Source organism: Pristiophorus japonicus, chromosome 26 (genome assembly GCF_044704955.1).
Source record: "Pristiophorus japonicus isolate sPriJap1 chromosome 26, sPriJap1.hap1, whole genome shotgun sequence".
Classification (NCBI taxonomy): Eukaryota; Metazoa; Chordata; class Chondrichthyes; family Pristiophoridae; genus Pristiophorus; species Pristiophorus japonicus.
The window spans coordinates 9,631,212-9,651,917 of record NC_092002.1 but is presented as its reverse complement, the minus strand read 5'-3'; the positions used below and the strand labels follow the sequence as shown (position 1 = coordinate 9,651,917).

The following is a 20,706-nucleotide window of genomic DNA, read 5'->3' as shown; positions in this document are numbered from 1 at the left end:
AGCTAGATGGGCCAATTGGCCTCACAGCTGCGCGAATCTGTGTGAACTACTAAAGTTAACCCACCTGATTACACACGAGCAACTTTTCACAATGTGGGAAGAAAAATGGAGTAACCTGCAATAAATAGAAAGGAACATAGGGGCAGGAGGAGGCCACTCAGCGCCTCGAGCCTGCTCCGCCATTCAATGAGATCACGGCTGACCTGTATCTTGACTCCCATCTACCCGCCTCAGTTCCGTAACACCCCCCCCCCCCCACCAAAGCAAAAAAATAAATAACAGCTGCCCTTTGTTTTCTTGCCCCGTGAAGCCGCGAGACCTACAACGCACTCACAAACTGGCTGACGGATGCCCGGACGCTTGCCAGTCCTAATATTGTCATCATTCTCTGCGGGAACAAGAAGGACCTGGATGCGGATCGCGAGGTCACATTCCTGGAGGCGTCACGCTTTGCACAAGAAAATGGTAACTCTTCACCAGCTCAATCATTACCCGGCTACGCTGAAAGTTTGCTAATCTGAGGAGATGTTTATTGACCTGTATCGGGCAGCAGATGCCCTTGACTCTGGCAAGGCTACGACCTGCCAACTGGAGGAAGCATTATTTTGTAAGGAAAAAGGAATGGATTTTGTAAAGAATCACATTGTGTATCCCCCAACATTTCCCCCCTCCACAACTTTTTCGCCTCCTCTCCTGAAGGCACTATCGTGATTGGCTGCAGCTTCACGATACGAGCAGCCCACCCCTCTGGCCCAATAGGCCTTTTTTTTTTTTTATAGTTGAGTTGAACATTGCACGCCAGCAGGCTATTTGACCACGGGGGGGTGGAGGGGAATCATAGTCAAGCCTGTTTTTGCTCAATGTCCACAAATGTCAACTTCCCAGCACAGGGCGTTGAATGGTGATCAGGAGCGGGGACTTTTTTTTTTTACACTATTTCCCCAAAAGAAAACCCATTGCAGCCTCTCTGCTGTTGGCCTGGCTCAGAACAGCACAGACCAGGAATGGAATCTGGGAGCTTCATGCTCCGTGCAGGAAAATGCTGATTGGGGAATAAACAGGTGACCGAAGCAGCTAATCCATAGAACGATCAGAAGTCTGAGCCCTGCCTGTATTTTTTACTCTTTACTCGCGCGGGGGCACAGATGTTGATTGTGGTACCCCCGGTTACGATCAGCTTAACTCTACATCATATTGAACCCGAGATGTTCTGGCCTCTGAGGCCCTTTACCACACCAGGCCCTGCACCTGCCCTCCAATCCCAATTTCTTTTTTTGCGATTTACGATTTGTTTTTCCCTCCGAATCCCAGGACCATACACCACCTGGAATGCTGTGCTTGAAAGGGTGGTGGCAGTGAGTCCAACAGTACTTTTCGAAAGGGAATTGGATAAACATTTGTGAAAAGGAATAATATGCAGGACTATATATAGAGCGTGGGGAGTGGGACTAACTGGATAGCTCTTTTTCAAAGAGCCAACACAGGCAGGATGGGCCCAGTGGCCTCCTGTGTGCAGTAAGATTGTTGGCTGAGTGTGGAGAGTGTGACTCAGATTGCCCTGTGACAGCTGTCAGCTGTGTGGCTCAGTGGGCAGCACACTCGCCTCTGAGTCGGAAGGTTGTGGGTTCAAATCCCATTGGAGACTTTGAACACCAAGATCGAGGCTGACCCTCCCAGTGCAGTGCTGAGGGAGCGCCGCACTGTCGGAGGTGCCGTCTTTCGGATGAGACGTTAAACCGAGGCCCCGTCTGCGCTCTCGGGTGGACGTAAAAGATCCGGTGGCACTATTTCAAAGAGCAGGGGAGTTATCCCCCAGTGCCCTGAGGCCAATATTTATCCCTTAAGCAACATAACAAAAACGGATGATCTGGTCGTTGTCACATTGCTGTGTGTGGGAGCTTGCTGTGCGCAGGTTGGCTGCTGCGTTTCCCACATTACAACAGTGACTGCACTCCCAAATTGCTTCACTGGCTGCAAAGCGCTTTGAGACATCCGGCGGCCGTGAAAGGCGCTATATAAATGCAAGTGTTATTTTATTTTGCAAAGCACCTGTAAGCCCCCGGCAGTCACATGGCTGAGATCAGCGACGCGGAAGTAGCGGGGATGGGGTGTACGCGGGAACTGTGGCTTTCCTAGTTTAGGAATTGCGATCCCTTTGGACGGTACCAGTTACACCAGCAGACTCTCGGGTGAACGTGTGTGGTGGCTGTGACAGTTTATTTTTTTTGAGGGGCTCACTTGAGGTCTTTTGCTTTTCCTGGCACAGAGCTGATGTTTCTGGAGACCAGTGCGCTGACTGGAGAAAATGTGGAAGAAGCATTTCTGAAGTGCGCTAGGACCATTTTAAATAAAATCGAATCAGGTAAAAATATATATAGTTGTGGAATGCTTTTTGCTGTCTTCCTGCCTGTTGCCAACTCCAAAATAACCACCTCTTCCTCACCACTCCAGTCCAGGCCACGTGAATAACCCATCCCAAGGGCAGAGATGGCCCTCAGTTACCCAAGTGGTCATTCCTTGTGAGCCCAGATGTCAAGTGTTGGCATGTTATTCAACCATGGCAGGCATCACAGTCGGGTCTCAACTGAGGTCCAGATGTACACTATCTGGCAGGGGCCAATGGATAGTGACCATAGAAAATAGGTGCAGGAGTAGGCCATTCGGCCCTTTGAGCCTGCACCACCATTCAATATGATCATGGCTGATCATTTTTGCAACTTCAGTACCCCATTCCTGCTTTCTCTCCATACCCACTGATCCCTTTAACCGTAAGGGCCATATCTAACTCCCTTTTGAATATATCTAACGAACTGGCCTCAACAACTTTCTGTGGTAGAGAAATTCCACAGGTTAACCACTCTCTGAGTGAAGAAGTTTCTCCTCATCTCGGTCCCAAATGGCCCACCCTCCATCACTAGACTGTGACCCTTGGTTCTGAACTTCCCCAGCAACGAGAACATTCTTCTTGCATCTAACCTTCCCAATCCCGCCAGAATTCTATGTTTCCATGAGATCCCCTCTCATTCCTCCAAACTCCAGTGAATACAGGCCCAGTCGATCCAATCTCTCCTCATAGGTCAATGCTGCCATCCCGGAAATCAGTCTGGTGAACCTTCGCTGCACTCCCTCAATAGCAAGAACGTCCTTCCTCATCAGGGGACCAAAACTGATGATCCCATGGCACAATTTCACAGCAGAGTCGGGAGTTCTCTGCACCCTGATCCTGACCATTCCTCTGGAGCCAAAAATAAAACTCATTGGCCATGAATTTCATTGCAATTGTAGGATCCTGACATCAGCTAAATGGCTGCCATATTTGCCAACGGCCGCTGTAATTCAGAGCAATTCATATGCAACACGGAGATTTCAATATTCCAAGGCTCTCTTTGCTGGCTTCCCATCTTTTACCCTCCCGTAAACAAGAGCTCATCCAAAACTCGGCTATCTTGTCCCATTCACCCATTGCCCCGGTGCTCGCTGACCTACATTGGTTCCCAGTCCAGCAACGCCTCGAATTTAAATAACTCAACCTTGGCCTCGCCCCCTCCCTATCTCTCTAACCTCCTCCAGCCCCGCAACCCTCCAAGAACTCTGCGCTCCTCCAATTCTGACCTCTTGCACATACCCAATTTTAATCGCCCCACCATTGGTGGCCGTGCCTTCTGTTACCTAGGCCCTAAGCTCTGGAACTCCCTCCCTAAACCCCTCTACCTTTCTCCTCCTTTAAGACGCTCCTTAAAACCTACCTCTTTGACCGTGCTTTTGTTCACCTACCCTAATATCTCCTTGTGTGGCTCGGTGGCAAAACTTTGCCTCATCATCATCATCATCATCATAGGCAGTCCCTCGAAATCGCTGAAGATTTGCTTCCACTCTAAAAGTGAGTTCTCAGGTGACTGGTATTACGGGAATTACAGTCTCTGTCTCAGGTGGGACAGACAGTGGTTGAAGGAAAGGGTGGGTGGGACAGGTGAAGAACGCATCTGTGAAGCACTTTGGGGCGTTTTACTACATTAAAAGTGTTGCATAAATACAAGTTGTTGTGGATTAGATGTTTGAGAGAGGTGAGAAGATAGTTTTTAAATGCCAGTTTACTGTAATTATATTTTCTGTAATTGGTAACCCCCCCCAGCAAAGTGAGAGGATTGCCTGGGTTTTCACTCTACCATTTTGGCAGTTTGGTAATTTCAGGGTAAAGCAAGCTGACTCCGTTCCTTAATTGGTGGGATTGGGAGCCCTATGGGTTTCTGCGCAGTTGTTCTCAGGTGGTGAGGTAGTAATGATGGGTTTGCCGAGATGTTTACTCCTATAGGTCCGCTGCTCCGATTCATTACACGGGATATACGGCACAGAAACAGGCCATTCGGCTCAACCAGTCCATGCCAGCGTTTATGCTCCACTCGAGCCCCCTCCCGTCTTTCCTCATCTAAATCTATCAGCATAACCCTCTATTCCCTTCTCTCTCATACACTTGTCTAGCCTCCCCTTAAATACTACTCGCTTCAACCCCTTCCTGTGGCAGCGAGTTCCACATTCTCACCACTCTCTGGGTAAAGAAGTTTCTTCTGAATTCCCCGATTGGATTTCTTGGTGACTATCTTGTATTGATGGCCTCTAGTTGTGCTCTTTCCCACAATTGGAAACATTCTCTCTCCACTCTTATCAAAAACCTTCTGAGTACTCCAATTCCGGCCTCTTGCGCATACTCTTGAGTTTTCCTTCACCCCCAACATTGGCGCCAGTGCCTATAGCTGCTGAGGCCCCAATCTCTGGACCTCCCTCCCTGAACCTCGTCACACACATGCATGCCCTGTTTAAGCTTGTAGTTGCCTGATCCTGTGACTGGACCAAGTGTCAGCTGTGACTCAGTGAGTCGCACACTCTCTGAGTCAGAAGGTTGTGGGTTCAAGTCCCACTCCAGGAACTTGAGCACAAAAAAAATCTAGGCTGACACTCCCAGTGCAGTGCTGAAAGAGTGCTGCACTGTCGGAGGTGCCGTCTTTCAGATGAGACGTTAAACCTGCCCCCTCGGGTGGACGTAAAAGATCCCGCGGCACTATTTCGAAGAGCAGGGGAGTTATCCCCGGTGTCCTAGGGGCCAATATTTTCACTCAATCAACATAACAAAAAAACAGATTACCTGGGTCATTATCACATTGCTGCTTGTGGGAGCTTGCTGTGCGCAAGTTGGCTGCCGCGTTTCCCACATTACAACAGTGACTAGACTCCAAAAAGTACTTTATTGGCTGTAAAGCGCTTTGGGATGTCCGGTGGTCGTGAAAGGCGCTATATAAATGCAAGTCTTTTACCCAGTTCATTTGCGCAAATCGCGTGTGTAGCGAACACTTCGGCCATCCAATGGGGAAGGTGGAAGAAAGAATAAAAACACAAATCTTTGTCTTTTTTTTTAAAAAACCCACAGGTGAGCTCGACCCCGAGCGCATGGGCTCGGGGATCCAGTACGGGGACGCCTCACTCCGCCAGTTGCGACAGCCTAGGGGCATGCAGACACAAAACAAACAACAGTGCAACTGCTAGGCACGGCGGCGGGGACTTGAAACTGCGGAGCTCAAGACAAAGAAGGTACGCTCACTACACGTTCGGGAGGGGCAGTTCTCTGCGAGAGGGGGAAGAGGGCTGACTGCTAGTGAGCTAACGGGGTTAAATTAGGACAGAAAATGCTGGAAATCGGGCAGCATCCGTGGAGAAATAAAACCGAGTTAACATTTCAGGTCAATGCTAGAGGGGCGGTACGGCCTTCACGGCAAACGAGCCAAAGGTGGGCAGCGGAAATGTTACAGGGACGCTCAAAGCCTCCCTGAAAGTGCGACATCCCCACCGGCACCTGGGAGTCCCTGGCCAAAGACCAGTCCGCCCTAGGTGGAGGAAGTGCACCCGGGAGGGCGCTGAGCACCTCGAGTCTCGTCGCCGAGAGCGTGCAGAAACCAAGCGCGTGCAGCAAACCTGTCCCACCCTCCCCTTCCCTCAACCACTGTCTGTCCCACCTGTGACGGGGACTGTGGCTCTCGTATTGGACTGTTCAGCCACCTAAGGACTCATTTTAAGAGTGGAAGCAAGTCTTCCTCGATTCTGAGGGACTGCCTATGATGATGATGATGGTGATGTACGGCCTACTGCTGCTCCTAATTCTTATGTTCTTGTATGTTGTAGGCCTCAGGTTTTTGACTATCCTCCATTACAACAGCGGCTATACTTCAAAAATACTTCTGGCTGGGCCTGAAAGATGCTGTAAAAATGCAAGTTCTTTTTACATGACGATACATCTGACCGCTGTCTGTCTTCTCTTCAACAGTACTGCAAGTCCATCAGTTTGACGGAAACCTTAGGGCCAGAGGGCGAAGCACTGGCCTTGGCTGATTTATCCGGGGGTTGGTGCCTTGCCTTGAGGTCTAACAACCCAGAGATCCCGCCTGTACAGTATACTGTGTGTCATCTGCCTGTTTAGTGAGCAATCCTTACAAATTCCAATGTTTTATATAACTGTATTCCTTTCGGTTGGCCTTCCTAGCCACATAACTCCACAGGGTGCAAAGAGAAAAAATAATACCCTCTTTTTAAAAACAAAAAATGCGAGCGCACAGGAGAGGATGTGTGAAATGGTTTAGATTCTCCCACTGGGGCTGTTTAATTTTTATTTCAGTGATGTTATTTAACCCACACTGCGTTGGCAGATTCCGTGCAATAGACTTGATTCACCGCTGCCATTTTGAGTACATTTATTGCTCAAAATGACCGATGTATATAGAACCCCCTCCTTTCCCATATTCACACAACTGGTTGCGCTTTAGCACTAGTGTCTCGATGTAACATTTTATTTAACTTTATTTGCAATTGACGACACGTTCAATCGGAGCCAATCCTATCTTCAGTGTTGGTCAACACTTCATTTTTGCACTGGGTGACCAACTGGTACTTGCTCCCATTTTAATCACCAAGGGTATTCCACATTCTGATTTTTTTTTTTTTCTCTCTCCTCGTCATCTGACTCCTGACCTCCGACAGCCCTTGCCCAACTTCAACCTGCCTTCCTTGTCCTCCTGATACCTTTTGCTTGCACTTCTGTTGGAGTGGCGATGCATTTTCTCCGTCTGCGATGAACCTCGCGGCTCTACCTTGCGATATCACCGGGCTCGTGCGCCATTTGGTTACTTTTGCCCCACGCCGTTGCCCTGTGCCCCGTGAGAGGGTTCGATCAGCGCCCATTCGTGGGAGTATAGGAACAGGAAGAGGCCATTCTGCCCCCTCGAGCCTGCTCCGCCAATCCCTTACGTCATGGCTGACCTGTACCGATAATCCATTGCGCCCCCTTTGCTACATAGCCCTTTTCCAACAAAAATCGTGTCGATCTCAGTCTTAGAATTCAATTGACCCCAGCACCCATAGTCTTTTGAGGAGAGTTGCAAATTTCTGCTGCCCTTTGCATGATTAAAAATGCTCCAGACTTGGTATTTGGAGGCAAATGCTGATTGAGGGGGTGGGGGGGGAGAGAGGAGAGTGTGGCTACGTCTGCAATCTCGAGGTGGGCCACTTTCACCCCACTCACGGCAGAACATGTTGCACTGCCTGCCTCTCCCGGCCTTGATCAGAAACCGACCCCTGGGATGCGAGGGTGTAAAGCCCGCCTCCAGCTCGCTCCCAGCTGGGGTATCTCTTCTCCTTGCCCTCTCGCTGCCTTTTGGGGGGGAAACGTTTGCAAGGCCAAATGCATTTGGTGACCCAGTGTAAATATGGAGTGTGTTTTAATAGGGAGGTGGCCACCCGACACCCTGAAACGACGTGTGATTTTTTTGTAGGTTCCTTACTGTGTCGCTTGTGTAACTTGGAGCGTCCAGCCGAGCACCTCGAGCCACGAGCTCCACTGGCTGAATAAATCCACGTGCGAGGGTCACTCTTGCTGGGGCTGCTGTACAGGTGATTAAGCCGAAAGTTGTTGGGAGGAAAGGTTTTGTCTCCGTCCACAGCAGTTGTTTCAGGCTGTACATACCGGCGGGTCTGGCTATATTTTCAGACCCCTGCAGTACTACCTCCCTTTCTCCCGCCCCCCTCCACAAAAACCTCTCAGCGACTTGAGGATCAAAGAATTGACTTCACTTTAATTTCCTGGTAGCCTCGGAAATACAGGTCAAACCGTCCCTCGAATAATATTCCTGTGTCCGGATGTGAGCAACAGGCTCGCGTTTTAAAGGAAGTTGTGTAACAGTTGCTGTCGTCTTGACACGGTACTACATTGTTAGGCTCCCCCCCCCCCCCCAACTGGTGTTAGGTTAGCGCCTTCCCCCAACCCCCCCCCCCTTGTTAAGTTAACCCCCACAGCACCCACCAAATGCGGTCCGACACTCCTGAACCATTTGGAGCCTTTTCTGCGGAGTTTCTTCGAGCAGTGCGCAGCTGCCAACAAATTGTCGCCCCCCCCTCTGAATCCACCAGCCTGCGTTTATCAAGCCAGTTTAGTGTGGTGGGGTGGGGGGAGTGGGAACGCGGGAGGAGGGGCATACTCTGCCACAGCAGCGGGGTCTGATTAAGTGAGAGCTGCAGGGGTTGTGAGGCCGCAGCATTTAACACAGCGGCTCTTCCAGTCGGTAAAGTCACTGGGCTTTTGAGTCCGGCTGGTCCAAGGACCTGCTGCATTAGCGGGTCTTAGCTGAGGCCAGGGGTGAGGGGGGGGGCGCCGTATCCAGCCGCCGGGACTCATGCGCCGGCGCGTCCTATCTGAACAACAGAATTGAGCTCCGACGTGATTTCTCCCCCCCCCCCCCCCCCCCCAAGGTTGAATAGCCCAGCGGCGTTCACTGTCTTGGCTCACGCAGGGAGATTGGTCACAGGCTGAAGAGCCTGAGAGAGCAGCCTTTGGCTGTGGAACTGTACCCCAACAAGAGTTATCGCCATCCAGAGAGGCTGGCAGGGGGAGGGGGGAAATGTACTTACTGCAGTTTTTTTTTTGTGCATATCAACAACGCGTTTGTAATGTTTACGGAACGCCCTTACCAATCTCACTCAGATCCCCTCAGTCTCGTGTCCCTTTGTTTCTGCAGCAGCACTGCTGAACACCACTGTGTAGAAAATGTATTCCTCCACAAGTGGGGGGGTGCTTGACTGTTGAACTATTTTGTGGTACTGAAGGGCAGTCTTGCCTCACCATTTAGCATGCTGCTGACCCATTGCCAGCAGAGGTTGGTCATTAAATCAATACAGGCCAAGAGTAGAGTGCTTTGTCATAAAATTTGCCAATCTTTCAGAGCTGCACTACTACTCTAGATATCATACAATCCTGTTGGACTATATAATAATAGTCAGAAGTGCTTTACAGATTTAACACAGTTTTACAGTATGTGTGTGTATATATATATATTTTTTTTAAATTTCAACCTAATCCAACCAAACTTAACTGACCTCCGCTCAACCTGGCCTGACTGAGTTTGAGTGACCCCCTACCAGCTCACTTTGTCCTGACTCAATGCAATCTAGCTCAATTTGGCCAGATCCCACCGAGCTCTACTTGGCCTGAACCAGACCTTGCCGGGCCTCGTTGGGCCGGACCGGACTCGAATAACGTGAGCGCCACCTTTCCTGACCGAGCTCGACCCCGGACCGACCCCACCATGCTTCCTTTGGCCAAACCCTGGTGATTAAAGCCCAACTGTGTTTTCTACAATGAGGTGTGGGGGGGGGGGGGGGAAATAAGGAATATATACGTATCAAACCATGACATCGCTTGTTGCAAAACTCTTAAACTGGTGTCCATGGCAGTCTCTCGGATTCCCCTTGGAGTAGAACGCACTGCATTGTCGCCACGCTGAGTCAGGAAATGTGGTCATTAGAGGGTTAAAGCCAGTGGAAGGGTTATGTATGGATGACTGGTGAGGACAGTATTGGACGATGAGCCTGATTCCACGCCCTCGCACACCTATCTACACACACACCTCTGCACGCCCACGCGCGCACTTTATAGTCATTAAAAGTATTCACTGTAAAATAGGATATTATTTCCTCAGTAAAATTCTATCTTCTAGCCATGTGTTCCCCTTCCCCCTCCACCACTGTAACCTGATTCAATTGGTATTGGCTTGTAATGTGTAACCCTTCCCTGTGAGAGACCACAAAATGAAATTAGCGTTTACAATGGAGCAGTAAAGGGCATATTTGCATCAGCGATAGATAGTCCAGGGATAAACCGATCAGGACGGCACAAGTCAGGCAAATGTATATAGTAAAGAATTGAGCGTGGGTTCCGTGCTCAAACACACCTGGGGTTGGGATAATGATTGAACCACACAGTGTCGTGCTGGTGGTTCATGATGTCGCTTGACCTCGAGTATGTCACAGGGTGGTTCGACGTGTTCCCTGCTCGATGCCCAGCTGTGAGAGATGTTCCGGTGCCCTCTGTCATCACTTCGAACGCTGGGGCTCGTGATGTGGCCTTCCTCCGTGTCCTGTCACCTGCTTCTCCACGTGCGTCTTGGCCTCCCGGCGTTGGTGGTGTCTGCCTTGTGGGTTGCCGACTCAACGCTCAGCGTTGCCTGCCTTTCTTCCTCCTCTCGCGCGACAGGAGGCAAAGGAATTCAGCACCAGCCTCCTTACACCGAGGGTGTTATATTGGCGTAAATAACGTTGCTGTACCTTCGCGTTCTCTTTCTGTAGCTGTGAGGTGGTGTCTTGCCTCGAAGCGACGGTTCACAGTGGCAGCAATGGAAAGCAGAGGCTGGTTGTGTCGGAATGACGGACACCGCTCTCTGTGACCCTCACTTCCTGGTGAAGTTTTCCCGAGCTTGGCCGTCACCAGAAAGTTGGCCGTACTGCTGTGGAATCCGGTGGGAATGATGCCCGGCAGTTTTCTCGGGAGTCGAGCCCTGGTTACTTTTGCGGCCGGTCTATAAGCGTGTCGCTGGGTCACAACCCTTGCCGATGGCAAACTGCCAGGAAATGTTGCTCGCGTGGACTGAGCCTTGGGTGCGGTGCCTCCTCTCGCTGTGGGTGTACCTGTGCAGGGTGCCGGCCATGCGTGCCGCCGGGAGATTTTTTTTTTTGTCCCAGTCTGACGGTATAAACCTGCGGAGATGTCCTCCCTGGGGGAGAAAGGCAGGGGAGAGCGGGGTTCGGCACTGGAGAATTGGGGAGCGCACCAGCTGTGTGTCTACAACCCCTGGGTGGGGGGGGGGGAAAAGAGAGAGAGAGAATGTTCCTAGGGGTTGCACAAACATGACCCCGATTGTCCCAGACACCCGACCAACTGCGCAGTCCGCTGTGTTGTACTGTCTCCGATGGTGCCGGAGATGTGGCACTGCAGATCCCCTCTCGTACTGCAGGTGGCGGTGTTGCATAAATCCATTGCACAATCCAGGCATCTAGATTACATCAGAAGGCATTCTTGACTCATAATTGGCCTGGCCAAAGTCTCCTCTCCAATCCTGAAGGTTGGCCACTCCTTTTCCCTGAAGTCAAGGTGCCCCTTTGATCGGCAGAAATTTTAATTTATTCTTGCACACTGTTTGTCCAGGTGGCTCAGTGAGTGAGCATGCTTCCATGTCGGATTTGGCACCGATACAGAGCGGGTCTGATCTCCAGTCTCCATCTGGTTATCGGGCCTCAGACAGGGCAGGCTGCCAGAATTGTTTTTTGGCGCTGTGGGGGGGGGGGGGGGGGGGGGAGAATGTTGGCTTTAACAAAACAGGACAGGGCTTGGCTGTGGTGCCCCCTGTGGTTGAATGGCCTGCTGACGTTCTATGTTCGCACATTAAGTGTGGCCGCTTCGATGAGGCCTTTGGTACGGGAGGAATTTGTGTGAGGGGAGGAGGGGGGGGGGGGGGCCAAAACCCGTCGTGCTTTTCCCACAAAGCACAACGAGGCAATATTTCCAGCTACCCACGGGAGCCAACCATCATCCGGCCAATGCGATGGCTCAAACTGGCTCTGCCTTCCCTGGTGCCAGCGATCGGTGCTCTCTTTTGTGATGCATCAGTCTTTGAGTGCCCCCCCGACATAGCCACTTGCAAGTAAGCGCCTGAAAATGGGATCCACAGGCCCCATTTACTCTCCCTAAATGTGAAACTCCCTTCAGTCACGATCAACGCCTGGTCTAGTTAATTGTGGCACTTGCTGAATTCCCAGGAAGCTCTCTGATTACAGCGTTTTTTAAAAATTAAATTCCGAATGAACACGATGGTTGTGGCAATGCTACTGATGGGCAGTATGTATATTTGGAGCTCGGTCTATACTCGATGTAAATAGGTTTGGTTTTTGATTCTGCCTCTTGTGTTTTACGCTGTTTTTTGACTCGTGTTATTTATTCTGGTGTACGTTGTGAGTTTTGCTGTGATTATAACCGTCCTTCAACCGCGCCTTAAGTGTCTGCGCCCCATCAAAGGCAGGGATGTGAAAGCCCAGGATAACGGAGCTGTGAATCTAGCTGAGTATCTGAGTGTTTACCACTGTCGCTTTGCTCTCAGTTTTAACACTTGTCAGAGTTTTGCTCGCTATGAGACATACGCACGCACACTGTTACTGCCCTCTGTGGGTCATTTTGAGTACCGTTGTGTGTTGTACTATCCGGCATTTACGATTGGGCCAGCTCCTTGCCACCTCCCCCTCAGGCAGAAGCCTCAGCAACTGTCTCCCCCCCCCCCCCCCCCCCACCCGATGTAGCGTTTGTAACTGGCTCACGTGGGGCTCCTCTTCCCTCTCACTCTCCTTTCCCCTCACGGAGAGACAGATGTGAGCCAGCAGCAGCTGAGGACCCTGGTTCTCTCTCTCTCTCTCTCTCTCTCTCTCTCTCTCTCTCTCTCTCTCACCTTATCCCACCACAGTGGGTGATTGTCCATCCCGTGTTGAGTGCTGCCTCTGGCCCACACTTGGGCACAGCGACACTTCGAGGCTCTGCGCCTCCCGTGTGTCCCCCACCTCCACCTGCCTCCGAGCCTCCATTCACACCGTTCCCTGCTCGGATGTTGACGGAACTGGAAGCCCTAGCTTATCCTCTCAACCCTTGCTTCCCCCCCTTGCTGGGCGGAGGTCGAGAGAGAATAGCTTCCAAACAGCGAGTGAAAGGGCTCCATTAAATAGGGTTTCTTGTAGGGAGTGCCTATTCTGGTGTGATTGCCCACACGGCCACTGACAGCCCACTGCTCCACTGTTGTGTGTGGCAGTGGGCCTGAGCAGAGCTGGCATGGCCCCCTCGGCACAAACCTCAAACCCTGCTGTAACAGGGGTCTGGCATTTCTGGAACGGAGCACGTTGAGAAAGGGGAACGATTTAAAAAAAAAAAAAAAAAATGCTACTTATACCAGGCTTCGAGGTAGATCCATTGGCTTCAGATTATGCCTCGTTTACCCCCCCCCCCCCCCCCCCCCATTGTCGCCTTTCTGATTGTAGTTACTGGAGACGTCGGAGAAATGAGGGCAAAGGCAAATCTTTGGGGTTAAAAATCAGCTGGGATAGAAAGGAACGAATTGGGCAACATTGCCCCATTCTCACTCGGGTTCCAACCTCGGTTTAAATCTGAGAGTGTTCCCTACGGCGGGAGGGAGGTCAGAATTAAATAATCCGTTGCCGTCGCCAACACTTTGCCTGCGGCAGTAGTGGTTGAACCCCCACCCTCCCTTTTGATATTGTCAAGAGCCACCCTTTGAAATCTAGGAACCCCCCCCCCCCTGCAGAGACCCTCGATTGTACAGTGGTAAGTCACTCGCTGACCTCCACCCCCCCCCCCCCCCCCCCAGAGCAGACCGTTGGAGAAGGCAGGGCTCACTTGGGGACACCTCGGGCAGATACAGAAGGGGTGAGGTTACCAGTAGGATTGTCTGATTTCTGTGTGGCTGCTACTGAAAGAGCCGCCTTTAACTCTGTCGGGCAGTGGATCTGACGGAGTGGCCCAACTCCACCACTGCCACAAAGGGTGGATATTCACCCCCCCCCCCCCTCCCGCAAACCCCATATCATTGCACTCGCAGTTCTAGAGCCCCCAAGACCCTGTTCCCCGCTGTGCTGGGGTTTGCTACCTCTGGCATTGCGTGGGAATGCTGGGCCCAATGTCTCCTCTCTCACACACCTGTACCAAAATCCCCGTGACATGTTGGCCTCTTCCCTTTGTCTAAAGCCCAAACGCACCATTTACCAGTCTGATGTGGGACTGCCCTCGTGCTTCAAAACCACATTGGTGTCCTGACTTAAATACATCTCTCCCCTTTACCCCCCCCCGCCCCACAATCACCGGTGCTGCTCCACTCCCCCTCGGGTTTGTTTGTGTTAAGACCCCACTCTTGCCCGCTGCCCCATTGGCTCCTGTTAGTGTGTGTGTGTGTGTGTGTGTGTGTGTGCGTGCGTGCGCACGGACACGGGGAGGGGGCAAGGAGCGCTGGCTTGGCTACGATGCCCCCATCTCCTCCCCATGATCAAATGACCTGCCAACGCTTGCCTACCTGGGTCTACACGAGGGGAGCACCCATTGGGATGAGATGCTGGAGCATGCTTGGTGTGTTGGGGCACAAGCGTGCGAATGTGCCCAACACGCTCGACACCAGAAGGCAGGTTATCTGCTGACTCCCCTCCTGGAGATCTGGGACATGCCTGCACCCCTACCTCCCCTCCCTCGTATATTCGGGACTTTCACCGGACCATGGGCAAAAGGCTGCATCCTCCCATCGGCGCCATTCCCCGGAGGGACCCGCGCCTATATTCTCCACGGCATTTCACCCAGCGACTGTTGGCAGTCAGCCCCCTTTATACCGCGGGGCGGATTTGCCGGTAACGCAGGAACCGTCGCCCCCGCCCGCACGTGATTTGCCAACTGCGTCAAGGTCGAAGGTCACGCCGACTTGCGCAAACTTCCATCTGCAAACCTTCCCTGCTGTCCAAAACCCGCCCACATGGTGGAGCCCCTGCACGTTGTTTTAAAAAAAAACAGGGAGACTTGCGTCTCGAGGAAGTTTTGTCACGGGGAAGTACACCCATCTGCAGCACTCGCTAGGGTCGGGTGGCGGTTTACGGTCGTCCCTGTGGTCGGGTTGCCAACTCTGTTTGGACGAATTCCGAGAGGTTTTCATCACACAACCTCCTTCCCATCACCCCGCCCAGTAAAATGGCCGTTCTCCCCCCTCCTGCCCCCACGCATCAAATTTTTTTACAACGAATATCGGTATTCAAAGAAAATGATATGAACAGCACTGTTTTTTTTTTTGCCGTGCGATTTTTGTTCTTCCCAGCTTTGCTCGCTACCCTGGCGACTAATCTTCAATTCCTGGAGGCTCCAGGGTATTCCTTGGAGGGTTGGCGACCGACCTTTCCCCTCGGCCGCGCAGCGATTGGAAGGTTCCCGCGCAGGCCGCCAGCCAGCCGTTGCCGCCGGAAACGGTACGACCGCGCAGCAAATTTAAAGGGACCGCACACGCAAAAAAAAAAAAGTCAGAGGCAACACATCGTTGTCAACCCAACCCTTGGGCAGGGGGCAATGAATGAAAGTAACTGGCAGGTGTCTGGGGTGGGGGGGCTGAACATCAGCTTGTTCATATCGCGAGGTGGTGATGTAAACCAGGAACCCGGACCCCCCCCCCCCCCAACGAGCTTCAGATATCCTGCCCCTGATGAGCCTCGCAAGTTCACTTGAATATGCTTTTAATGATTGGAGCAGACGCAGTACTTAAAACAAAATAACGCAATTCCTCAGCTCATTTGTGTGCTAACGCTTTTTCTCGCCATTGGCATAATTTATTGAAATCGGAGGGAGGGCTTTGGAAACTTTAATTGCAATCACGGGTAGCCCAATATGCTTCTCGGTGTTAATACGCGAATCTTGAAGAATAACAGTGGAATTAAATAGAAGCAAATTGCAGTAGCCTCTTGTGGGTAACATGACCTTCAATATAATAATTCAGTGTGTTCTCTCAGTAGTGTGTGTGTGCGGGGAGCATTTATGTACAGAGACTGCACTGTAAAGCGTTTTTGAACAGCACTGTACCGTGATTCGGGGAAAGAGTAAATTGCAATAATTCCTCGTGGTTAAATTGTTTTTGAGTTTTAATTTTGCTTCTACATGCATTCAGACATGATTTGTGACTTGTTTCTAACAGCACGTTGCCTCAGATGTACCAGATTCCTGTAACATTGATTTAATTAAAAACAAAGACGAACACCTTATATGTTGCGTCCTCTCTCTAGTGTGTGTGTGAGTGAGTGGCAGGTGACGACAGGGATTGAGTTTGGCACCAGCGATGCCTTCCATGGATCAATAACCTGTAGAAAGTCACAGTTCGCACTCGCCTGCGGAGAAACGGCCGCTCTGGGGTGTAACAGAGAGCTGCTGCTGCCGCCGTCTTTAGAGCTGTATCCCAAAATTCTCATCCTTGTTTTCAAATCCCACCAGGGCCTCACCCTTCCCTATCTCTGTAATCTCTTCCAGCCCCACAACCCTCCCCCCCCCCCGCCCCCCCATCCCCCGAGAGATGTCTGCGCTCCTCTAATTCTACCCTATTGAGCATCCCTGATTATAATCGTTCAACCATTGGTGGCCGTGCCTTCTATTGCCTGGGCCCCAAGCTCTGGAACTCCCTCTCTAAACCTCTCCGCCTCTCTTTCCTCCTTTAAGATGCTCCTTAAAACCTACCTCTTTGACCAAGCTTTTGGTCATCCGCCGTAATTTCTACTTGTGTGGCGTGGTGACAAATTTTAGTTTTGTCTTAAAACACTTGTGAAGTGCCTTGGGGCATTTTACTACGTTATACAAATACAGTTGTTGTATCCCTACATTCCTTTCGGAGTCGTTCTGGTTTGGGGCAGTATGTTCCTTCGTTCCACTCCAGTGCAATATTCCCTTTTTTAATGAACATTTATATAGTGCCTACGATGTCACATGGAGTCCACAGCACAGGAACAGGCCATTCGGCCCCGCCGATGTTTATAAGGACATAACACATAGGAGCAGGAGTCGGCCATACGGCCCCTCGAGCCTGCTCCGCCATTTAATACGATCATGGACTCAGCTCCACTTCCTTGCCTGCTCCCCATAACCCCTCATCTCCCCCCCATCACTCAAGAAACTGTCTATTTCTGTCTTAAATTTATTTAATGTCCCAGTTTCCACAGCTCTCTCAGGCAGCGAATTCCACAGATTCACAACCCTCAGAGAAGAAATGTCTCCTCATCTCAGTTCTAAATGGGCGGCCCCTTATTCTAAGATCATGCCCCCTAGTTCTAGTCTCCCCACCAGTGGAAACATCCTCTCTGCATCCACCTTGTCAAACCCCCTCATAATATTATGTTTCTATTAGATCGCCCCTCATTCTTCTGAATTCCAATGAGTAGAGGCCCAACCTCCTCATAAGTCAACCCCCTCATCCCCGGGATCAACCGAGTGAACCTTCTCTGAACTGCCTCCAAAGCAAGTGTATCCTTTCGTAAACATGGAAAGTGTGGCCTCAGCAATACCCTGTACAGCTGTAACAAAACTTCCCTGCTTTTATACTCCACCCCCTTTGCAATAAAGGCCAAGATTGGCCTTCCTGATCACTTGCTGTACCTGCATACTAACCTTTTGTGTTTCATGCACAAGGACCCCCAGGTCCCGTTGTACTGCAGCACTTTGCAATCTTTCTCCATTTAAATAATAACTTGCTCTTTGATTTTTTTTCTGTCAGTGCATGGGCTCACACTTTCCAACATTATACTCCAGCTGCCAAATTCTTGCCCACTCACTTGGCCTGTCTATGTCCTCCTGCATCCTCTTTATGTCCTCCTCACACATTGCCCTTCCTCCCACCTTTGTATCGTCAGCAAACGTGGCTACATTACACACTCAGTCCCTTCTTCCAAGTCGTTAATATAGATTGTATATAATTGAGGTCCCAGCACTGATCCCTGTAGCACCCACTCATTACTCATTGCCAACCAGAGAATGAACCATTTATCCCGACTCTGTTCTCTGTTAGTTAGCCAATCTTCTATCCATGCTAATATATTACCCCCCAACCCTGTGAACTTTTATCTTGTGCAGTAACCTTTTGTGTGGCACCTTGTCAAATGCCTTCTGGAAGTCCAAATTACACCACATCCACTGGTTCCCCTTTATCCACCCTGCACATTACATCCTCAAAAAAATTCCAGCAAATTTGTCAAACATGACTTCCCCTTCATAAATCGATGCTGACTTTGCCTGACCAAATTTTGTTTTTCCAAATGTCCTGTTACTGCTTTAATAATGAACTCCAACATTTTCCCAACCACAGATGTTAGGCTAACTGGTCTATAATTTCCTGCTTTTTGTCTGCCTCTTTTTTTGAATCGGGGTGTTACATTTGCAGTTTTCCAATCTGCTGGGACCACCCCAGAATCCAGGGAATTTTGGTAAATTACAACCAATGCATCCACTATCCCTGCTGCTACTTAAGACCCTAGGATGCAAGCCATCAGGTCCAGGGGATTTAGCTGCCGTTAGTCCCATTATCTTACTGAGTACCACCTCCTTAGTGATTGTGTTAAGTTCCTCACCCCCCATAGCCCCTTGACTATCCACTGTTGGGATATTGTTAGTGTCCTCTACCGTAAAGACTGATACAAAATATTTGTTCAGAGTTTCTGCCATCTCCATGTTCCCCATTACTAGTTCCCTGGTCCTCTAAGGGACCACCATTTACTTTAACCACACTTTTTTTTTTCTTTTTATATACCTATAGAAACTCTTATCTGTTTTTATATTTTGTGCTAGTTTACCTTCATAGTCTATCTTCCCTTTCTTAATCATTTTTAATCAATCTTTGCTGGCTTTTAAAAGCTTCCCAATCTTCTGTCCACTAGTTTTGGCCACTTTGTATGTCCTTGTTTTTAATCGGATACCGTCCTTTATTTCTTTCTTTAGCCACGGATGGCTTTCTTTTCTCTCGCACCCATTCCTCCTCACTGGAATATATTTTTCTTGAGAGTTGTGAATTATCTCTTTAAATGTACTCCACTGTTCATCAACCGCCCCACACTTTAATCTATTTTCCCAGACCACTTTAGCCAACTCTGCCATCATACCCTTCATAGTCTCCTTTATTTAAGCTTAGTACACTGGTCATCTCACCCCATCACCATATCCTTCTATTCCTTTCCCCCTCATGTGTTTATCCAGCTTCCCCTTAAATACATCGATACTATTCGCTTCAACCACTCCGTGGCAGTGAGTTCCACATTCTCACCACTCTCTGGGTAAAGAGGTTTCTCCTGCACTCTCTATCGGATTTATTAGTCACTATCTTATATTGATGGCCAATGTTTCCCTGTAAGTTGCGTGTCTGCGCAGTGCTCCAAGGAACTCGCGGAGCCTGCCTTTCGATGTAAAATCTGCACGTGTGCGGTATTTTGAATGGCCCGCGCAGCCCCTGTTGGAGGATAGTTGCCCGACACTGCAATCTGTTCTCACCGGCAAGGAATGGTCAGTCGATGAGGTGCTGAGGGTGATTGCTGCCGGCAGGTGAGAAGGGGACCAAACCAATAACTTGCGGACGAGTGCTAAGCTCTCTGCGCAACAGGCTTGAGGGTCTGAATGGCCGACTCCTGTTCCTATAGTGAGATGTGTCGTCAGTTAATTCATGACTGAGTGAGTAGCACTTGCTCCGTGCGATCTCCTGGACTAGTTTCGATCACCTGAGGCGGCGGGACAGGGGTGTTTTCCCCGAGTATTCTTTCCCTTATTGGCCCTGGGTTTTCTCCTACATCCTACAGTGTTTACCTATGGCACAGTGGGTAGCACACTCCAGGAACTTGAGTTCATAAATCTAGGCTGACACTCCAGTGCAGTGCTGAGGGAGCGTTGCGCTGTCTGAAGTGCAGCACTCCCTCAGATGGGATGCAGAAATCAAGCGCAGGCAGCGGAAAGAGTGTGCGGCAAACCAGTCCCACCCTCCCCTTTCCCTCAACAACTATGCCCCACCTGTGACGGACTGTAATTCCCGTTTTGGACTGTTCAGCCACCTAAGGACTCATTTTTAGAGTGGAAGCAAATCTTCCTCGATTCCGAGGATAAACCAAGACCCTGTCTGCTTCAGGTGGATGTAAAAGATCCCATGGCACTATTTCGAAGAGCAGCAGGGGACGTATCCCCGGTGTCCTGTCCATTATATTATCCCTCAAACACACGAGAAACACATCTGGTCAGTAGCACATCGTTGTTTGTGGGAGCTTGCTGTGCGCAAGTTGGCTGCCGCGTTTCCCACATTACAACAGTGACCACACTCCAAAAGTACTTCATTGGCTGTAAAGCGCTTTGAGACATCTGCTGGTCGTGAAATGCGCTATACAAATGCAAGTCTTATTGGCCCTGGAATCTACTTAAAATGAAGTTTGGGACCTGGAGCATCAGGACCCTCATGGACAACCCCAACAGCGACAGATCGGAACGGCATACTGCTATCATTGCACGGACACTCAAGACACTTCGACATTGACGTCGCCGCCCTGAGTGAGACACGGCGGGCAGGAGGAGGTCAGCACCTGGAAAGGCAAACCAGAAGAAGGGCGCTGTCTCAATGGGGTTGGCTTCGCCATCAAAAGTGAGCTAGTTTGGCGTCTTAGAGATTCCCCCTAAGGGGTAAACGAATACCTCATGACCCTTTGGCTAACTCTAAAGCAGAACCAGTGCGCTATAGTATGTTCGTACCTCTGATGGTATGTGGAGGACCTGTGCATAAGCATTATCATCATCATAGGCAGTCCCTCGAAATC

At 50.4% G+C, this 20,706-nt stretch overlaps 1 protein-coding gene across 2 annotated transcripts in view; it reads left to right on the top strand.

Moving 5' to 3' along the window:
* The window catches only part of rab4b (RAB4B, member RAS oncogene family), a 43,841-nt gene extending 34,148 nt beyond the window's left edge, over positions 1-9,693 (top strand). The window contains exons 5-8 of one of the 2 annotated variants that reach the window (XM_070867779.1): positions 311-465; positions 2,267-2,362; positions 5,423-5,583; positions 6,314-9,693. In XM_070867779.1, coding sequence (XP_070723880.1) covers positions 311-465; positions 2,267-2,362; positions 5,423-5,538 — 367 coding nt within the window. In that variant the 3' untranslated portion in view covers positions 5,539-5,583; positions 6,314-9,693. Of the gene's footprint in view, positions 1-310; positions 466-2,266; positions 2,363-5,422; positions 5,584-6,171 lie in introns of both variants that reach the window. The other variant, XM_070867778.1, reaches the window with a different exon arrangement.
* The last annotated feature ends 11,013 nt before the right edge of the window (positions 9,694-20,706 follow it).